Source organism: Emys orbicularis, chromosome 2 (assembly GCF_028017835.1).
Source record: "Emys orbicularis isolate rEmyOrb1 chromosome 2, rEmyOrb1.hap1, whole genome shotgun sequence".
NCBI classification, from domain to species: domain Eukaryota; kingdom Metazoa; phylum Chordata; order Testudines; family Emydidae; genus Emys; species Emys orbicularis.
Window position 1 is genome coordinate 80,688,461 of NC_088684.1, and position 21,285 is coordinate 80,709,745.

The 21,285-nt window shown below is 39.4% G+C and overlaps 1 protein-coding gene across 1 annotated transcript in view; it reads left to right on the plus strand.

Moving 5' to 3' along the window:
- SS18 (SS18 subunit of BAF chromatin remodeling complex) overlaps nucleotides 1–15,554 on the plus strand; it is a 56,513-nt gene extending 40,959 nt beyond the window's left edge. The window contains exons 6-11 of the mRNA XM_065397746.1: nucleotides 3,604–3,774; nucleotides 4,783–4,887; nucleotides 7,231–7,323; nucleotides 8,070–8,192; nucleotides 9,736–9,869; nucleotides 13,847–15,554. Of these exons, the coding sequence (XP_065253818.1) occupies nucleotides 3,604–3,774; nucleotides 4,783–4,887; nucleotides 7,231–7,323; nucleotides 8,070–8,192; nucleotides 9,736–9,869; nucleotides 13,847–13,873 (653 nt within the window). The 3' untranslated portion in view covers nucleotides 13,874–15,554. The remainder of the gene's footprint in view (nucleotides 1–3,603; nucleotides 3,775–4,782; nucleotides 4,888–7,230; nucleotides 7,324–8,069; nucleotides 8,193–9,735; nucleotides 9,870–13,846) is intronic.
- The last annotated feature ends 5,731 nt before the right edge of the window (nucleotides 15,555–21,285 follow it).

Here is a 21,285-nt window from a genome sequence, read left to right on the forward strand (position 1 = left end):
TCAGTTCCTATGGGCATGGCATGGAATTACCACTGATCATTGGCTGTTGGAGATAATCCGGTTCAGATATGCAATCTAATTCCATTCCATTCTGACTTCCATCTCTCCCTTCCCCCATTTCCTCTCGGATCCATGTAATGAGATATTGTTCAGAGCAGAGATGGGTTCCTTTTCAAAGATGGGAGCCATAGAAAACTTGCCAAAGCACTGTAGAGAGGGAGAGGCTTCTAATAAGACTATTTCTAATTCCAAAAATAAAGAGAGACCACCGTTGTTTTACTATGGACCTAAGGAAATTGAACAGTTCAGTAAAAAGTTCAAATGCCATGTGCTGACTGGCTTCCATCATCCAATCCCTTTCCCTGCAAAACTGGTTTGGAGCTGTCAGTCTAAAAGGTGCATGCTTTCACATGACTTTCAGACTGATTCACCAAAATTATCTGTGCTCTTCCATGAGACACACAATTCTACCAATTTAAATTATTTTCCTTTAGCCTCTTTTTAGCACCAGGAATTCATACCAAATATCTGGTCATGGAGACAACATGCATGCAAGTATTCCTCTTGCATCAGGGAATACTTATAGGTGCATTTCTGAATGATTGCTGTATGAAAGAGAGCCCGCAAAGATCAGCGTGCTTTTCTTCACACAGAGGAATCTTGTGGCCTCTTCCATGAAGTAACCTCTTATCTGCAACTATAGATGAGACCATTGCAGCATTGGGCGGCAGTAAACTTCAGCATGACTACATCTTTAACCATTCCTTCAAAAATTCTCAAGTCTTCCTATCGTTGAGAATTAAAATATAACATACTAAAGGAACTCAAGCTTCTACCTCTGTCAGCAATAGTCCTTACAGACATCCCCATTCTAGGCTTCTCTTCCAAAATGAACAATTCACAATCATTGGAATATGTTCTAGAGCTGATGGGCTGTAAATAAATCATTAATAACAATAGCAAAAAAAAACCCAACAAACAAACCAACAGATCAAAAAGGGAGTCCTGTCATTTAATATTTTAGTTTGTTTTTTTGCGGAGTGGGGATTGGTTTTTTGTTATAGTCTTATTCGGTTTTGTATTCTGACTAAGTAGGAAACTAAATATGACATAAAACTGTAACTGAAAAACAAAACAAAAAACCACTACTGGACCCCACCCTCCAACCCTTTTAAAAAACAAACAAACAAAAAAAACTACACCTCCCCAACCCGCTGCATGAAATGGTTCCATTCTGAAAACTGATAGAACTCATGGCTCACCTTGTTGGTGCCATTCTTATAAAGGAGACCTGGACCAAACTGGAAAGAAGCCAAGTGCTCTGTTATTAATATTATACACAGTTAGGCTGATGCAGAGTAGTGGATTCTCATTGTGGCTTTACAAAGCATTAATGAAGTTCTAATTTAAAAAGCAAATAGAAAACCTCTGCATTGCACCATGGGGAGCCAACACATTGTATCACATTGTATTGTGACTAATATTAATATTGTTAATTAACAAGCTTTCCTGAGATCTAGGAATATTATGGCAACTAGTTTTTGATTCTTCAAGACTGTGTTCTTGTTCTCAGTACATTCAGACAGAGCTGTAGTGAAATGGAATGGTCTGAATTGTCCAGTTGTTCAGAAAATCCAGAATATGAAATACAGTTTCAGTTAAGTGAAAAATAATTTCAGCATTTTCATTTTAATGCTTTTATGCAGTACTTTAAAATTGGAACATAGAAATTGTCATACTAGAGAATAGAAGCAGGATTTTGAATTCCATGATCTTAATTAATGGTCTATATTTAGCTTCAAAAGAAAATGCAGAACATCTCTGTTTTCTCTATAATGCTGCTTTTTTGCCTCCTCTTGTTGAAAACTTTTTGGCTACCTCCCCCACTAACACACTTAGAATAGCCTCCCTCTTACTAGTGCTCTTAATTAATTTAATTACCATTTGTTTAAATTAAACTGAAGTCTGGCCACTTCTGAATGAGAGCATGCATACAGGGGTTTAATGCACTTTACAATCACACCTTCAGTTAATTTGATTTAACTTTCCTGAATGTTACCATGTAATATTCCTCTTATAAGTCCATCCTCAAAATTGGCTGCTTTTAGCTAATTTTCCACCATTAAATTTCTGCTATAATACTATCTGTTCCTAGTTTAGCACCTGACCATTTAAAAAAAAGAAAAGAAAAAATTGGTTTGTCATAGTTTAAGTTTTGATTTGTTATGCTGTTTTCAAGGATTTTAATACAGATCAGGATTTAGAAAAGAAAAAGAAACAGATATACAAACAATTTAGCACCTTGTTGGACTTTTCTTGCCCTAGTGATCTTAATAGCAGAATAATGTAGACTCTTCACATTTTACATCTTGTTAAGATTTAGTGAAATCTGGTACCTTAACCTACCTGTGATGACACTATGAAGGGAGAAGGGATTCTAATATTTCTTTAAAAAGTAGTTTAATATAATCTGTAATCATAATCATATGGTTATTGTCAGTACAGGGCAAAGTTAAGGTTGTTTGAATGCTGTTATAAATTTAGCCTTAACTCTGAATTTCCTGAGTTTATAATGCTTTGTTTTAGGATAATTAAAATTATTTTTATTATTTATTTGTATTGTGGTAGTGCCTTGGTGGCCCAGTCGTGGACTAGAACCCCATTGTGCTATACATGTAACCAAAATACTATCTTGGCTCTAGACAGCTTTTAATCTAAGTAACATACATTTTAAAAAATTATCATAATAACTGATGTGTACTTCCAACCTTAACTGCAGTGTAGTTTTAATCTGAGAATATTGTTGTAGGAACAAAGTGACCTCTGTAGTTACAGTTTTATAAAATCACGAATGGTGTGGAGAAAGTGAATAAGGAAGTGTATTTACCTCTTCACTTAACACAAGAACCAGAGGTCACCCAATGAAATTAATAGGCAGCAAGTTTAACACAAAAGGAAGTACTTCACACAATGCATAGTCAACCTGTGGAACTCGTTGCCAAGGAGTGTTATGAAGGCCAGAGCTATAAGTGGATTAAAAAAAGAAATAAGTTCATGAAGGGTAGGTCCATGAATTTCAAGGATGCCTCCCCATGCTCTGTGTGTCCCTAGCCTCTGACATCCAGATGCTGGGACTGGACTATGGGATGGATCACTTGATGATTGCCCTGTTCTATTCATTCCCTTTGAAGCATCTGGCATTGGCCAGTGTCGAAGATATACTCCGTATACTGGACTAGATGGACCTTTGGTCTGATCCAGTATGGAAATGGAGTGGAAATGGTTCCATTAACTTTGAGCATGAGGAAAATAGGAATGAAAAATACAATATACCCATTGTTTTGTTTTTTTAAAAAGCCGCAACACCTTCTTGCAACCATCTTCATCCTTTTGGAGAAGTTCTGTTCTGTAAATTTGTGACTGAATTGGTTACCTCAGCTTGCATAGGTCCAGAATTAAGCAATGCTTGATGGTACGCTTTTGACATATCTGTGTGGATTTGGTTATTAATAGTTTAAGATTTGATTTGTTATGTGTTTTAAAGGATTTTAATACAGATCACGATTTAGAAAAGACATTATAGGTTTTTTTTTTCTTCTACAGGTCCAATGATGCACCAGCAGCCACCTCCTTCCCAGCAATATAATATGCCACAGGCAGGTGGGCAACATTACCAGGGACAGCAGCCACCAATGGGAATGATGGGCCAAGTTAACCAAGGAAATCACATGATGGGTCAGAGACAGATTCCTCCGTATAGGCCACCACAGCAAGGTAAGACTCTACATTGAACTTCTCAGATTAGTTTAAATAACCATCTTGGAAATTTTTGTAAATAGTTTTTTGTCTACATCATATTTGAACCAAATTGCTATGTGCACAATTTCAGGTTTCTTTGTCTCCAGCATATTTTTTCCTCCTTCTTAAAGGTAGCTCTTGCAGCAGAAAAGCTACTAGTTTGGACATGAATTTTGAGATTTATATCTCTTTTGTTTCAAGCTCATTTCTGAATAAAAAGAGTGTCCAAAAAGTTTACACCCCATAGAACCTGCTGTATGAAGTAGAATTCAGTTTGTTGTCACAAAAGTTTGATACGTATGGAAAATAATTAAATAACCCATTTGGTTCTAAAATTGCTCAACCACTAGCGGAAAGTGAGAGAAAATATAATTATATTCCACAATCTTGTAATTTTTTTCTTAACTGCAGTCCTTTTTAAAAGAGAGTCTGTATTTTTCTTGATGCATAGCTTAGTGCTGTTGCTGTTTTACATGTGTTCTTAAAATGAACTCTGAGCTAGATTCACATACAGTAGAACCTCAGAGTTACGAACTGACCAGTGAATCACACACCTCATTTGGAACCGGAAGTACACAATCAGACAGCAGCAGAGGCAAATACAGTACAGTACTGTGTTAAACATAAACTACTAAAAAATAAAGGGGAAAGCAGCATTTTTCTTCTTCATAGTAAAGTTTCAAAACTGTATTAAGTCAATGTTCAGTTGTAAACGTTTGAAAGAACAACCATAATGTTTTGTTCAGTGTTATGAACATTTCAGAGTTACGAACAACCTCCATTCTTGAGGTGTTTGTAACTCCGAGGTTCTACTGTATGGAGTCTAGTGCAGCCGAGCAAGTAGATTAAATATGTTGTCTGAAATGCAACAGGGTGGGTGGGGAGTACATTTGAGAAACATTTCTCATACTAAAACCAGAAATTAGCAAGCTTGTTAACAGAGAAAACAAGATACTTACGTATTGACTGGTTGTGGTTTTTCAGGCCCACCACAGCAGTACTCAGGCCAGGAAGACTATTATGGGGACCAATACAGTCATGGTGGACAAGGTCCTCCAGAAGGCATGAACCAGCAATATTACCCTGATGGTAATCTCTCATAATGTTAACTTTCCCATTTTCTATACCTGCCCAATATCAATGTAGAGAGCTACTCAAAAACTATAGAATGGGGTGAAAATAGTTAGTAATCGATCACCATAACAGATCTTGTATTTATAAAAGCTTCTAAATTCGGAATTGTTACTATAATTTAAGATGCTAAAGAGAACTAATTTTACAGCTTGCTCACAGTACATCATTTGTAATACTTTTACTTTGACATCCTAATATTGGCTTTTATATTCTATAATGAGAATCCTCTCATTTAGCTACAAGTATGGAGGGTTCTTCAGTGTATGTAGAATAGCTGATCTGAATTAAAGCAGTCATGTTATACATCTGCTTTATGATACTGTATGTGTAGAAAGAGACAGAGTAATATATTCTTTTTATAGCTAGTATACAGAAATAAAAAAAACTTGCTTATAAGCATAATGTTTTGTTTTTTTATGATCTTATCCTATAACATAATTTATTTTTGATTTTAAGAACAAATTGCACAAATGTTTTGTTGCTGCTGTGGTGTGGGCCTTAAGCATACATACTGTTTGATAAAGGCATAAGATAATCCCAGCCCTGAGGAGCTTGTTTGTTGAAAGGCATGGTCCTGTGGAATTCCCTCAGTGCTCTCAGGATCAGACTCTAAATTAATATTACCCAAATCAGTCCTTTTTCCTCTTTGAAGTAAGAGATCTGTATATAGTGTATTTGAACAAGGGGGAATCAGGATTATACTATAAATTAGAAGATGGGGTTCCTTTTTTAATTTGTTTTGGTTTTGCTGAGGGAGAGGTTGGGTGAACAAACTGTATTTGTGGAAAAATACTGGCTGACTCATAGCTATTGTGATAGCCTGCTTGCCACTTAATGATGTGTTTTATGAAGTCCAAGGAACATGGTCATAGTAACAATTTTAAAAACATTCATAGCTCAATAACTCCCAAATCCTATCAACATTTCAGAGCAAAATTTGTAAATACTTAGTGAAATGAATTATTTATTTGAATTTAAAGTTTTAATTTTTTTAAATCAATATTTTAGCCAGGCCTAAAGCTATTATAGATAGGCGTAGGCATCTGATTTTCATTTGTGTACATTCAAAGATATTTCACAAGCTATGTTAAATCATAACATACAGTCTTAATTCTGAAACTTATATTGTGTTATACACATGACCTCATTTTCTCTGTACAAAAAAGAGTTAGCTGTATGACTCTCATAACTTTCAAATAGTTAAAGGTAATTCATGCATTTAATGCATACAATTGAACATTATCAATTAAAATTATATGGCAGTATAGATGAATTTACAAAGATCCACCATATTCTGTTAACTTTGGCAATTATTATTGTTAAACAGCAGTGGATATGTTAAAATAATAATCTATAAAAATGTCAACTAATAATGATGTAGGAGCATCAGAGTCAGTTTTTAAGAAGTTTGGGTTTAGTTCTTCATTTGTACCAAAGACCATTTATTTTTAGAACTTCTTGCTCTCTGCCTTATTTAGGCACTTTGATAAAATTTGTGCTAAAATTTTAACAAAATGAAAGCTTGTTCTCATGACTTGAGTTTCACAAGAGGACACTATGAGGTAGTACATTTTAGTAATCTGCAGAAGAAATATATTGGGTCTTAAAACAACAAACAGGTAGGCTATTTTTCTCATGTTTTGGTTTCTAAGCCAGAGGGGCCCATAGCCTCTGAAATTGAAGCTTCTTTTTTAATGATTGTGCTGATGTATGAGATTCTCCAGGGAAAATGTCTTCTTAAGGTTGTTAGGAATGATGTTTGTGGGGGGAAAAAAATCAGCCTTGAGAAGTTTTTCTTTTGACACGTCAGAGCAAAATTTGCTATAAAAATATGTGATTCATAACTTCATTGAGCTTTGTTATATTTCACACTGCTTTTAGCATATGCTTTTGAATTGGAGATCAGCCGAACAGGTGTTAGACAAAGTATGATAATTGCTTCCTTTGTTCATTCTAATTTAATTCAGGTTATTTACATGTGAAAGGCCTAAATGCTTTCATTTTTTTAAAATAAAAGATAAAGTACTTTTTCCCACCAACAAAGATTATCAGAAGGTTAAGACCATCCCTTGCTGTGATGTTGCTAAAACTAGTGCATTAAGCTTTTGTTCCCTGTCACATGTTAATTCAATATGAAAGGAAATCATATTGGTAAATCTTTGGCTAATAAAATTGAAAAATCTTTTTTATGTATTTCCAGTTGACTTTTTTTTGATTTTTCTGAAAGATGAAATATTTTTAGGGTTTTCACTCAGAGGCCATTAACGTTTCTTCCTGTCTCTTGTCGAATTGATGTAGGTCATAATGATTACGGTTATCAGCAACCGTCGTATCCTGAACAAGGCTACGATAGGCCTTATGAGGATTCCTCACAACATTACTACGAAGGAGGTATCTATATACCTTCACACACATACGCACATACATTCCCTTTCCTCCCCCACCTCCTATGGGAACGAAAATTCTTGCACAAAACAATTTATGCCCATGCAAAGCTCTTGTAGAATACTAGTTGCTGGCTGTCTTGAAAATTGCAGGGAACTTGAAGCATTCAAAATAATTTCTTGCAAACATCTAAAATATATAACCATAATTTGCCATTTCTAACAACAGTAAAATGACTAAAACACTGTTAGAACGTTTTTTTTCCAATGGAAATTTTTTATTTAAACATAAATCCATTGGTTCATTTGTATATATATATATATATTTTTTGTGTGTGTGTGTATATATATATATATATATTTATATGTATATATATAAATATAGTGCCATTAGGAAACAGCTTGCTGATCTTGTGTAGCTAGTCTGTGCTCTCGTAGATGTCTTTAATTTTGTCTTTTTTTATTTTATTTAGCATAGTCATGATCTTATGACTGTGATGTTCCAGTAAATGTACTGCTTGTTTGGCAGAGATGCTGAAAAAGCTGCAGTTCAACCTTGCAAACTTGGCTTTAACTGCAGTTTGTTTGGCCGAGTTCCTTCTGTTTGGTTTGAGTTTTCTTTGTTTTATTAAGTTTTTGAAATCAAGATTGCATTTTCATTTTGTTCATGTGTTGTTGGCTGTCCATCTTAGAGAAAAACAGAAGTGTAGTAAACATTTTTAATTGTTTTTTTTTCTTGCAACCATTTTGCAGGAAACTCGCAGTATGGTCAGCAGCAAGATGCATATCAAGGACCTCCTCAGCAGCAGGGTTACCCTCCACAACAGCAGCAGTACACAGGCCAGCAAGGTTATCCAGGACAACAGCAGGGTTATGGTAAGTAGCTGACAACAAGCTAGTTCTCACAAGAAAGACTATGGGTGAGATCCTCATCTCTGCTTCAGCCTCTTTATGATGGGTGAAATGGCTGGACCAATATAAAGGGGCCCTAAAATCCCTGTATTCAGCTGGGGGAGGAGTCCCCCATCACAGACTCTGCAGAATACAGCTTCCTGACGGGATGGAGCTGGGGCCAGGAGGGGGATGTTGGGGCAGCACATATCACTGCAGAGATTCTAGACTGTGTTGCGGCCCATAGGAGAGGTATATGTAACTTAGGCTGGTCCCAGAGCTAAGTTATACTGGGGGCCTTTCCAGTCCATACAGGAGCCTAGGATCAGGAGAGCACAAAGATAGCCATCTTAACTCCCTGTACTGCTGGGTTTCTAGTTCTGTGTTGCACCTTTTAGAGACTCAGCATAGACTCTCACCTAACGTTTATTTATTAGAGTTGAGCTTGGATCATTAAGTTCTTGCTTTCTCTGATGATATTTGTACCACTACTGTAACAAAAAAATACTTGCACAGTTGTAGTCTTAAGAGATAATTTTGTGCTAGTATTGAGAATTTCCCCACGCTAATGTATTGTAGCATTGGGAAACCACATTATTATTGTTAGGAACGTTAACCTCTTGGATTCAAGGATGTGCTCCATAACAAGGAGCACAGAGTGCATGGTTTTTTTTTTTTTTTCTGAAGATTTTGAATCAGAACAGAGCATACTACACATTTTAAATTGTTCTTGCTGTCATACTGTAAAAAGACTTACACATTCATCTTAAAATAAACATCCTCTCAAAAAGAGACAGTGAAAACCAGTTCCATAATTTGTATGTGAGATTGTATATGCAATCATGATTGTGCATGAAAATACTAGTTTCACATCTGACCTAGTTGTGTTAGTGGTAGTGCTTTGTAAAGGATCTAGTTAGATTTGGGAGTTTCTTTTTGAAGTTGGGACTGGAGTGTTACAGTTTTGAAATATTTGTATGTGTATCCAGAGCATTAAAAAAGGAAATAAATAAAATCTGACAAATTTGACTAATTTTTTCCATACATTCATTTTGAAAATTTGGGGTTTAGAATAAAAACATTAGAAGAAAGAGGTGAAACAAATACAATAGAACTCCTTATCCACACACACCATGATTTGCACACCCAAACTAGCTCACTTTTCAATTACAGTTTCTTAAGCAGATAATGAAGTCTTAAATTAATATATTTAACTCTTTTTTACAAAATCTCTTATGAACATTTACTAGTAAACAGTAAAGAATTATCATAAATAAAACTGAACTACATTTGTGAGATGAACAAAGTACGTTTTGGGATGTAGTATCCTGCATTACTTAATATTTATCTGATGATTTTAAACTCTATGGAATCATTGAATTGAATATCTAATACACTGTCATTTTGTTTACCTGCAGCGTCTGCAGGCATAGAGCCCCTCAGCTCCCTGTGGCTGCGGTTCGCCGCTCCCATTTACAATTCTGTTCTTCACTCCTCCCCTTTTTTGATTTGTTTTAATGATTTGCAGGTCCTTCACAGAGTGGTCCAGGACCTCAGTATCCTAACTATCCACAAGGGCAAGGCCAGCAGTATGCAGCATACAGGCCCACACAGCCTGGACCACCACAGCCACCACAACAGAGGCCTTATGGATATGACCAGGTACAACTTTGTTTAGTTAAATGTACTAATTCTTGTGTGTTCATTTTACTGTTTTATTAATTAATTTTGGGGAATTGTCTCCCCTGGATGGATATATGTAACTCTCATAGCTTTTATTTCCATTGGAATTATTCACGTACAGCTAGGAGAGTTGATTAGTCTATATCTGATTTGGCCAGACTATACTAAACTTCGGAAAGCTCGTGTGTTATAAACAGCTCACCATTGTATCAAAATTAATGAACCATTTTAGCCTAGTGATGAGAGAGAGTTCAGTGGAAGTTGAGGGTACTAAGCATCTTGCAGGGTCACATTTTACTATTGCTCTGTATTGAACGTGGCTGAATGCTTTTTTTTAAAAAAGCATTCCCTTAGGGGCAAATCCAGCCCCCCTCCTTGGCATCTTCAAAGGGCACCTTGCCTGCCCAAGCAGTGTAATTGTGCTGTATAGGTGTTGGGATAGATGTTGGGGGGGACCCATGCAGACTGGAAGCCTCAGTTTGTACTGGTTCCCTGCATGGCAGTGTACGGGGAGGTGAGGGGGGGAAGAGGATCTCCAGGAAGCTGAGTAAGAGCCTGTAGAGGCTATTCCAGCCGTTGGACCAGAGTGGCTCAGCAGCTGCTTAATGGCCATGGAGAAGGGAGAATTGATTTCTTCCTCTCTGTTCCGTGTACATATGCCTAGTTATTAAGATTAGACATAGAACAGAGGTTTTTCTCCTTTGTGTGTTACAAGCTACAAAACAGCAAATGTTGCCTAATATCTCTCTGAATGTTATATTGTAAACTTGATTAAAATAGACGCCTTTACTCTCCTGGGCATAAGGAAGCTGGACATTATGACTGAATATATATTACTGCACAGATCGGTTTTTTTAACAATAAAATCTTAATAATTTGTCCATAAGCAACTATTTAGACTTTGAATAAGAAAAACATATTTCCCATGAGTAACAGTGGTTAGAGTACCTTCAGGGAGAACAGATTTCTCTCTGTACACAAATATGTTAAAAAGGGGGGGAAGGCAACAAAACCTTGTTAAACTCGGTAACCTGAGAAGCGCAACTACTTTTTAGCCCCAAGTCTTAAAAAATAATTTAGTGTACGAAGGGCCATAGTTCCAAATGCAAGAAGTAGGCATAGAAAAATGCTTAGAGAGAGGGAGGGGAAATAGAGGGGAAAAGAAGTTTTAATTTGTTGGATTTCCTACAGATCATTTTGGTGTGGGCCAGGGATAACTTCCCTCCCTCTGCAAAGGTTCTAGTCCTCCAGTTTCTTGAATAATCCAAGTCCCAAGGGGAATCCATTTGTAGAAGGCTTTCCCTGTTCTCCACAGTAGCACTACTACCTTAGGAACTGTGCTATTTGCGCTCCGTTTTGGTAGATGCCCTGAAAACCACCTCCTGTGGGTGAGCAGTGTTTTATGGTGAGAGAAACAATCTAAGATAATGCTGGCATTTTCAGAAGTGTTTTATGCTGCATTACCTTGGTGGGATTGAGGGGTGACAATGCTGTGCAGAAACATGCCCTCTTGTTTTCTGCAAATCCTGAACGCCATGGTATACCTGCAGAGAGCTTGTGAATAATCATGAGAAGCATTTACTGTTGTCTCTGCTCCAACCTTTGCCGTTCACAAAAGATGTCTTCCATCAGAGGAATTGGAGGAGAGTAATGAGGCCAGTATTTCTATGCAGCATATGCATCAAATCTGTGGATTAAGGATGTATTAGCAGGACTTTTGTAAGCAAGACACGAGAAGTAATTCTTCCACTCTACTCCATGCTGATTAGGCCTCAACTGGAGTATTGTGTCCAGTTCTGGGCACTACATTGCAGGAAAGATGTGGACAAATTGGAAAAAGTCCAGAGAAGAACAACAAAAATGATTAAAGGTCTAGAAAATATGACCTATGAAGGAATGACAGATTATGGTATGGGAATGACCTATGAAGGAAGATTGAAAAAAATGGGTTTATTTAGTCTGGAGAAGAGAAGACGGAGGGCAGGTCTACACTACCACTTAAGTTGATGTAATTTATATTGTTCAGGGGTGTGAAAAAAACACCCCCCTGAGCGAACTAAGCGCTGTCCACTCTAGCACTGTGTCAGCGGGAGACGTTCTCCTGCCGACATAGCGTCCATCTCTCGTGCCGGTGGAGTAATTATGCCGATGGGAGAGCGCTCTCTTGTTGGCATGGAGTATCTTCACCAGACACACTACAGAGACACAGCCGCATCAGTGCAGCTGCGCCGATGTAGCGCTTCTGGTGTAGACCTGCCCTGAGAGGGGACATGATAACAGTTTTCAAGTACATAAAAGGTTGTTACAAAGAGGAGGGAGAAAAAGTGTTCTCCTTAACCCAGGGGCAGGCAAACCTTTTGGCCTGAGGGCCACATCGGGTTTCGTAAATTGTATGGAGGGCCGGATAGGGGAGGGGGTCGTGGCCCGGCTCCCACCTCCTATCTGCTGCCCCCTCCCCCCCCGGGACTCCTGCCACATCCACACAGCCCCGCTCCCTGTCCCCTGACCGCCCCTGCACCCCCGCCGCCCCATCCAACCCCTCCTCTCATTCCTGACAGCCCCCCCGGGGCCCCTGCCCCATCCAACCACCCCTTCTCCGTCCCCTGACTGCCCCCGGAACCCCTGCCCCTGACTACCCCCTGCTTCCCCATCCAACCCTCCTCCTTCCTGACTTCCCCCCCCCCCAGGACCCCTGCCCCCATTCAACCCCCTGTTATCCCCCCGACCACCCTGCCCCCTATCCACACCCCCGCCCCCTGACCACCCCCCGAACTGCCCTGCCCTCTATCCAACCCCCCATGGCCCCTTACCACGCTGCCTGAAGCACTGGTGGCTGGCGGCGCTACAGCCGCACCGCCCGGCTGGAGCTGGGCCACACCGCCGCGACCACGCAGCTCAGAGCACTGGGTCAGGCCGGGCTCTGCAGCTGCACTGCCCCAGAAGCTCACAGCCCCACGGCCCAGAGCATTGCGCCCGCAGCGGAGTGAGTGAGCTGAGGCTGCAGGGGATGGGGGACAGCAGGGGAGGGGCCGGGGGCTAGCCTCCCAGGCCAGGAGCTCGGGGGCCGGGCAGGATGGTCCTGCAGGCCGTAGTTTGCCCACCTCTGCCTTAACCTCTGAGGGTAGGACAAGAAGCAATGGGCTTAAACTGCAGCAAGGGAGGTTTAGGTTGGACATTAGGAAAAACTTCCTAACTCTCAGGGTGGTTAAGCACTAGAATAAATTGCCTAGGGAGGTTGTGGAATCTCCATCATTGGAGATTTTTAAGAGCAGGTTAGACAAATACCTGTCCGGGATGGTCTAGATAAAACTTAGTCCTGCCATGAGTGCAGGGGACTGGACCAGGTGACCTCTCGAGGTCCCTTCCAGTCCTATGATTCTATGATTCCTATAGGACAAGTTGGCCATCTACATCTTTATGGTTGCCTAGATGTGCCTTGGATCACACACAGAGTTTTGAACTACATGTGTTAGTCTATTCTATGGTGCTCTGAAAATATGTGGACAATAGTTATGAGTTACAGGCTGAGTGGATACCTTAACTTTGAATTTCTGTGCTTTTGTATGTAATTGCATTCTTGCAGTGCTGCTCAAATTCCAATTTAGTATTCAACCGTTCTGTTGTATTCTTTGTTAGAGAGACAGTTTTACCATAATCTGTCTTAAATTTTTAATGTCTCTTATTTAATCTTTTATTAATTACCAATACCAATTCAAGAAAAATTGTTCAGTCAGAATTAAACTCCAGGCCATAAACATATAATCAGCAGTGTAATTTACAGATGAATTTAGAGAACTTCTGAGGTGAAACACTATACCATGTATATCAATAAAATGAATGTTTTCAAGTGTGTTTGATTCTTAGTGACATGACTTTTTTGGATACTGCCTTGTTTCAACTTTTACTTTATAAAAACAAAATCATTATCTAATCATATTTTTAAATTTATCTTTTAGGGGCAATATGGAAACTATCAGCAGTGAAAAAGTACTTACATTCCAGTATCTATTAGCAGCCATATTGTCTCCTCAGCACTGTGGACATCTCCCTGTGAAGAGAATCTCCCATTCCATCTAGCTTTTGGAAAAATATTGTGGATAAATGGCTGTTTTACAATATACAGTCTTTATGGGCTAGTTATAAAAGGCTGTAGCCTCTCAAAAACTCTGATTTCACAACCATACTCTAGATGGCAATATTGGACAGAAAATGCATTGACATAACCAGTTTTCAGTGAGTTCGGAACTGTGCATCAAACAGACTGTTACAGACTGAAAGGCGTGAACTGCTTTGTATGTTTATGAAGGTTATGGGAATTTAATATTTTTTCCACAAATTCTTTTGTAAGGGGAAGGGGGAAATGTACACTTTTTACAGCAGCAATATTTTGTATATTGTTTTTCATGTGGTGAATATGCAAGACAGTACACTACTCACTGGGCAGGATCAAAAATCTGCTGTTAATATGGATTGGGGGCATGGTAAATGCTTGATTGTGTTGGTCTCAAAATGGTGTATAATAAAGGTGAATAAAGACATAGTATATTGTACATTACCGATAGGCTCTTGTACAAAGAATTGAATCCCAGTTACCTAAACAGGAAGGTAATCAAGAACAGTATGATATAGTCTTGTGCAAAGAATTAATTTTTTAAGCTTTCCAATTTTTCTGAGTGAAGCATTTTTGTAAAGAAGGTTTCTAATGTAGTTTGACAATTTTTTGCAACATGGTTTGGTACCCAGAAAAATTGTTCAAACTGTAGGTATTTTGTCACAGCTTAACATAAACCAAGCCGTAATCCCTTTCTAATTGCAGTAACAAAGAATATGACAATGTTAATTTTACCTGGTTTGAATATGCAAAGAATTAAAAAACTAATACTGAAGACAGGTCAAACTGTATTGTATAAGTGTATTTTAACCTTTAGTTGGATAATTTGTATGTAACAAACTAGCATAGAAGAATTTGTAAACCTCTATCTAAACTTTCTTAACTGGGAATTAATACCCTTAGAAAGGAGGCATTTTTTGTGTGTATCCATTTTTCTTACTGGTTAATATGAGACCAAGGTATGTTTTAGATTATCACATATAAACCTGCTGGTGAGGTAAATGCCAAATTTTGTTGTGAACTGCATTGATGCTTATAGTGTTGCATGTGAGATAGAGGCAGCACGCTGATCAATAGCATAGTAGACAAATTGGTTTTGAGACCATCCTGCGACTGTAGTTCAGATATGTGAAGGGATATTCTGTTGTGCAAGAATACATGCGTTCAGGACTTCTTGGCAACCTTTATGAAGGACATAACTTAAAAATAAAATTAGCCCAGGAGTAAAATAATATTTTTTTCACAGTTGGCCATAATGTTTTAACGGGGAGAAAGCAATTGTAATACATCGTATTTGAATGAGCAAAACAAACACAGAAAACAAAAGTTTCAATTTGTCCATTGCTTTTAAAGGGAGAACTTTTTTTTTTTTTTTTTTTTTAAGCTTAAAGTTGATCGGTAGAAAATGCACATCAAGGTTTGAACAGATAACGCATGAGGAGCATTATTATGAATGAAATGCTTGTAGGTTCTGTGCCAATTTTCCACCACTGTGTACTTCATTGCTATTTAAAACTGTATTCCATCAACTCTAAAGGAAGAATAAATTATTTGTGATTTTAATTTTCTCATTTGTTTCTTTAAATTAGATTTCTATCACTCTGATGTCTCATCTGGAGACTTTGCTGAGAGTTTTTATTCTATAGACGTTGGTCCAGGATAACCAAAATATATTTGCATTCTAGGACTTTATCAAAATTCTCTTGCCATAGCCAAGTTAATTAGAATTAACTGTTCAGTAATCAGCATGTTGTGTAGGCTGTTTGTTACAAAATTCTTCCTCTGAAAATGAAGGTCCATGAGGCTATAATCAAGATGACTGAATTAGATAAATGAGTTGAAGAGACAAAAAATGTGCTGAACCCAACCTGGTAAAGATACGTTATCTCATTTGAAATAAGCTCAACTGACATTAAGAAATAATTTGTCTTGCCAACCCATCTTCTGTTGTCTTATTCTCCTTTTTAATGGAAACTAAAATTGCAATTTTAATAAGCAGAATTTCCTCCAGGGTTTCCCTCCTAGAGACTAGTGCATTTGCAAGTTTAATTGTTTTATAACGGTCCTGTTTCGTAAAAGTTTTTAATTGGTGGTGACAAAAATTACTTTATTCCTCTGGTACCACATTAGAAGAACAACTTGAGAGGAGGTAGTTCCCCGTAAAAGTTAGTTTTCCCATTTAAATTATACCTATACATTATTCACATCCCCCTAAACAAAAAAGGAAGCAGGTATGCCAGGTATGGGGGGGTGGGGAAGGAGAGGAGGAGACAAAATGGCAAGGTACAAGAGGTTATTTGAGCCAAGTATCCTTCAGTAAATGGAAATCCAACCCATGGAAATCCAACAGAAAGGATCTTAAGCTTGGATTTAGAATGGATTGCTGAAAATATGAGGGCTGATAAGGAATTTGAACATCCACTTGAAACATAAACATAATTAGCTTATCAGATGTGGGAAGCCTGTGAAAGAATATGTCCTGAAAGTAAAGAGGACGATTAATGAGTTAAAAGCAGTTTCGGATACCACATTAGTCCATGGACAGTTTCTGTGATTGATTTGAACAACCATTTTCCTCTTTAAAAAAAAAGGGTTTCTCTCCCTTGCTGCTGTGTGAGAGACTCTCAAAAACAGAAAATTGACTAACTGTTCGGGAGAAAAATGGCGAAACTGACCATATACAAAGTTCTGTCAAATAAACAAAGTAAACAAACTGAAAAAAATAGAGAAATATATACTTTTGCTCTAAAGGCTCTCAGTTAAAGTAATCTCAGATATTACTTGTAATAAAAGTTCATTAAAAATCATGTAGATGTGACTTTTAAATAGATGGTGCTCCTGTAAAGAGGGTTAAGGACACTGATGCAAAAAAATATCCTTTAGCTTCTCTACAGTTTTCGCCACAGAGAATGTTGAGGAATTACCCATTACTTTCAGGTGATCTTCAGGGTGAATGAACTAGATGAATTAAAGAGTAACAAGTCACCAGGACCACATGGAATTTATTCAATAGCTCAGAAGGAATTTGAGAATAAGGTGGCTGTGAGCTGCTTTTTATATGCTCTCTCATTAACATCAGCTACTGTGCTAGAAGACTTGGAGGCCTGATCTTGTGAAATACAGACCAATGAACCTTACTATAGTACCAGGCAAATTGGTTGAAGTAGTAATTTAAAAATAGAATTATACAACACTTGGATGAATATGATATGCTAAGCAAGCGTGTTTTCTGTAAAGGAAAATTGTGCCTCCCTAGTCTACTAGAATTCTTTGAATGTTTCAGCAATATAGTGGGTAAATAACTAGTTGATATTTATTTGGATTTTCAAAAAAATAACCTCGACAAAGATGGCCCTAAGGAAACTAGTCATAAGATAAAAAGTACCATCATAGTTTGAAAACTAGTTAAGATTGAGAAAACAAAGAGTAGGCGTAAATGTTTAACATGGTAAAGTTTAACATTGGAGTGCACCAAGATTATCTATGAGGACTGTTTATTGTATCTCTCAAATAGTCTGGAAAAGGGGATGACCAAGAAGGTGGCCAGATTTGAAATAGACAACACTTAGGTTAATCAAGATTAGATACTTGGGAAACTTCATAGGGGCATAACAAAGCTAACAAATAGGCAGCAATGATGGCAGATGAAATTCAATGTTGACAAAAGCAAGGTAATGCACATTGGAAGGAATAACATACTACTCATACATAATGTTAGCTGCTCAGGAGAAAGACCTAGACCCCTTTGGGTATGTCTACACAGCAAAGAAAAACCCGTGGCTGGCCTGTGCCAGCTGACTCGGGGTCATGGGGCTTGGGCTGCGTGGCAGTTTCAGTGTAGACCTTTGGGCTCAGGCTGGAGCCTGAGCTCTGGGACCCTCCCACCTTGCAGGGTCCTAGAGCCTGGGCTCCAGCCCACACCCAGAAGTCTACACAGCAGTGAACCGTGACCCCAAGTCAGCTGGCTTGGGCAGCTGTCGGTGTCTAGTTGCTGTGTAGATATACCCTTTGTGCACAGTTCAGTGAAAACCTTTTCAATATGCAGTCAGAGTCAAAAAGCAAACAAAATGTCAAGAAGGGGATTGCCATTATATTAAATTTTCTGTCTTTACCTGGAATGCTGTGTCAGTTCTGATCACCCCATCTCAAAAAAGGGATAGCAGAAATAGGAGGGGGTCCAGAGGTGAGCAACAAGTGATTAGAGGTATGGGAAAAACTTCAATATAAGGAGATACTGAAAAGAGTGGGACTGTTTAGTTCAGAGCGGAGATGCATATGATAGAGGTATATACAATTATAAATAGAAAAGAGAAAGTAAATTGAGCATTTCTACTCCTTTTTTTCTGATAATGCAAGAACAAGGGGAATAGTCAATGGAACTGAAAGGCAACTCATTTAAAACTGATAATAGGAAATGCATAACTGCACAATCCACAAGATATCACGGAGGCCAGAGGCTTAGTAGGTTTTAAAAAAAAATTAAATTTTTATATGGATGAGAACATCCCCAGTTACATTAGATCAGATGAAAGAGTTTATTTAGAAGAATATGCAGCCTCATGCTCTGTTGTAATAAGCCAACAACTAACCCACTAAAGTTAAGAAGACACTTCCCTCATTGTCCATTGTGGGTCTGGGTTACTTTTTATTTTTTCATCATCATCTTCTGACATGTCTGGTACTGGCCATGTCTGAACCAGTATGGCAATTCTTACCCATTTCTGAACATGAAATCCTTACGTCATTTTGTGGCTTTTATGCTAAAGTACAGATTTGATGTAAATCTACAAGAGCGAAATCTGTAATGTAGATGTGGGAATGTGTATAAACATGTAAGTTTATATTTGATTCAAACTTTACAAAAACTCAATTAGTTTTGTATGATAAATTTAAGTATTTCTTAAGTATATGATTACCTTTCCAACTCTAGCATTTTGGTGAAACATGCTAATAACGTACAGATTGTCTTTACTTTGCTTAATTTCAGTCTCTGATCACTGGGGGCCCTGGAAACTGCAGCTCTTTGGGGGTGGGAGGTTTTGTTTTGTTTTTTGGGTGGTGGACAGTAGATTACTGAGGATTCGTGTTGCTATTTGCCAAAGCCACTGAGGGGGCACACTTGCTAGTTTAGGGCTTGATCCAGTGCTCTCTGTAGTCAGTGAAAATACCCCTATTGATTTTAGTCAGTGTTGGATTGGGCTCTCTGAAGGGGTAACATGCCACCTAGAGCAGCCACTGTCTCAGCTTTCGCTCTTCAGAATTCACAATGCAGTGATCACGTAGAGAGGCTTCCAGGTCTCTCACAGAGAGAGGCACGAACTGCACAGCTACTTCCTTCCCCCTCTCCTCTATGGCCCACATAGGACTCCAGTCTTCAAGGTGCCCAGCGTGCTGGCCCCAGACCAGCAAGCCTGCGAGTAGTTCCATTAACTTTAACAGGTCTACTCATGTGCTTAAAGTGCCAAAGTGCTCAGCACCTTGCAGGAATTGAGCCTATAAGGGGATGACAAGGGAGGGGTGTGTAGCCAGGAAGAGTTTCCAGCTCCTTATTGGGACCATTTAAATGCAAACAAAACATCTACTTTTAATTTAATCAGGAAGAGAGGAAAAGCGCTAATCCATGTTTGGTGCCGCTTTCTTTTGACCGCAGACAAACTTCCCTGAAAAAAGAGAAAAAATATCCTTTTACAAGAAAAGTATTAGACTATTTTAACAGAATGTGCGATTTACGCATGCCTGGGATTTAATCATTTTTAAGTAGGTCTTTTCTTTTTTTTTCAGTGTCCAGCAAATAAAAAACAAAACAACCCATAACTTTTTTCTAAGCTGCTGATACTGCTTTACCACTTGTTCATCAGAAATGAAGAATGTCAGCACCATAAATATTATAGAAACATATTAGCTCGCTCTTTTTTGTTAGTTTAACCAAAGCTATTACAGTTTGTGAAATCTTCAGAACAGTGCATTGTGTTTGCTTGACTTGGTGTTTTTTGTTTAAAGCAATCAGTGTAGGTGAATCACACTATGGAGCCTTTTAAAAAAATAGTTTCTTTTTTTATCATTTTTACTTCAGCTAAAAGTTAATTTTACACTGCATAACTTCTAATTTCCTACTTCAGGAGGGTGTTGCCAGGAATAGAACGCTGGCATCTCTGAATAGACCCATTGGAAATATTTTATAGAAAAAGATAATTTGTTGGGGCGGGTTAAGTAGTGGAAGTACCCATTCTTCTTCGAGTGATTGCTCATGTGTATTCCATAGTAGGTGTGCGTGCTCACCATGTGCACCGGTGCCGGAAGTTTTTCCCTTAGCAGTACCCGTATGGGGGGAGCACCGCTGCGACCCCTGGAGTGGTGCCTCTATATCGCGCTATAAGGGGAGCTGCGCACTCCCCCCACCCTCAGTTCCTTCTTGCCGCCAGTGAAGGTAGTTGGAACTTCGTGCTCCAGCTTTGCTGCAGCTTTCTCTAGTTAGCCTTAGTAGTACAGTTATTCCAATAGTTGAATAGTTTCTCAAGTTAATTGACTGGGCTCGGGGCATGCCTCGTGCCCCAGGCTTCAAGTCGTGCGACTCCTGTCGCAGATCTATGCCAAGAAGTGACCCGCACGCTCAGTGTCTCCGCTACTTGGGCGAAACTCACGTAAGTGAGCGCTGCAGGATCTGTAGATCTTTCAAGCCGCGGACTAAGAAGGAGAGGGACATTAAGCTTCGCGCTCAGCGCTGGCCCCAGCACCGGCACGCCGAACGGATTTGGCACCCGGCACTGTGTCTTTGGTACGGAGTGAAGTCCCCTCCACTAGCCGGCACCACTCCCCCTCCAAGAAGCAGGGGAAGACTCAGCGGCGCCGAGAGAAGGAAAGGGGTGAGGCCGGGCCCGAGCCAGGCAGCCCGCAATCCCCCTCGGGACTCAGGCCTCCGACTCGAGTTGAGCGGAGCAGCCTGGTCCCATCCGCGCGTGCCTCCCCTGCGGTGAGGATGCTGTCGACGCTGGAGGCCGCTCAGGCTGCGCGTGACATCTTGACCCTCCCGGTACCCGGGGCGCTGCTGGGGACGGGCCCCTGGTCTCGAGGGAAGCCGCCACTGGGAGCACAACAGACCTCCCCGATGCGGCACAGTCCCTGCTCTGAGGACCACTCGCTGCCTCGCTCGACGTGGTCCTCCCGCAGCTCGCGCCAGCCCTCTACTCCACTCAGGCTGACTGGCTCGCCGCCCACACGGGGGTCTCAGGGCTCCTCCACACCTCGCGACCAGGGACACAGGCACCGTGACAAGCATTGCAGCTA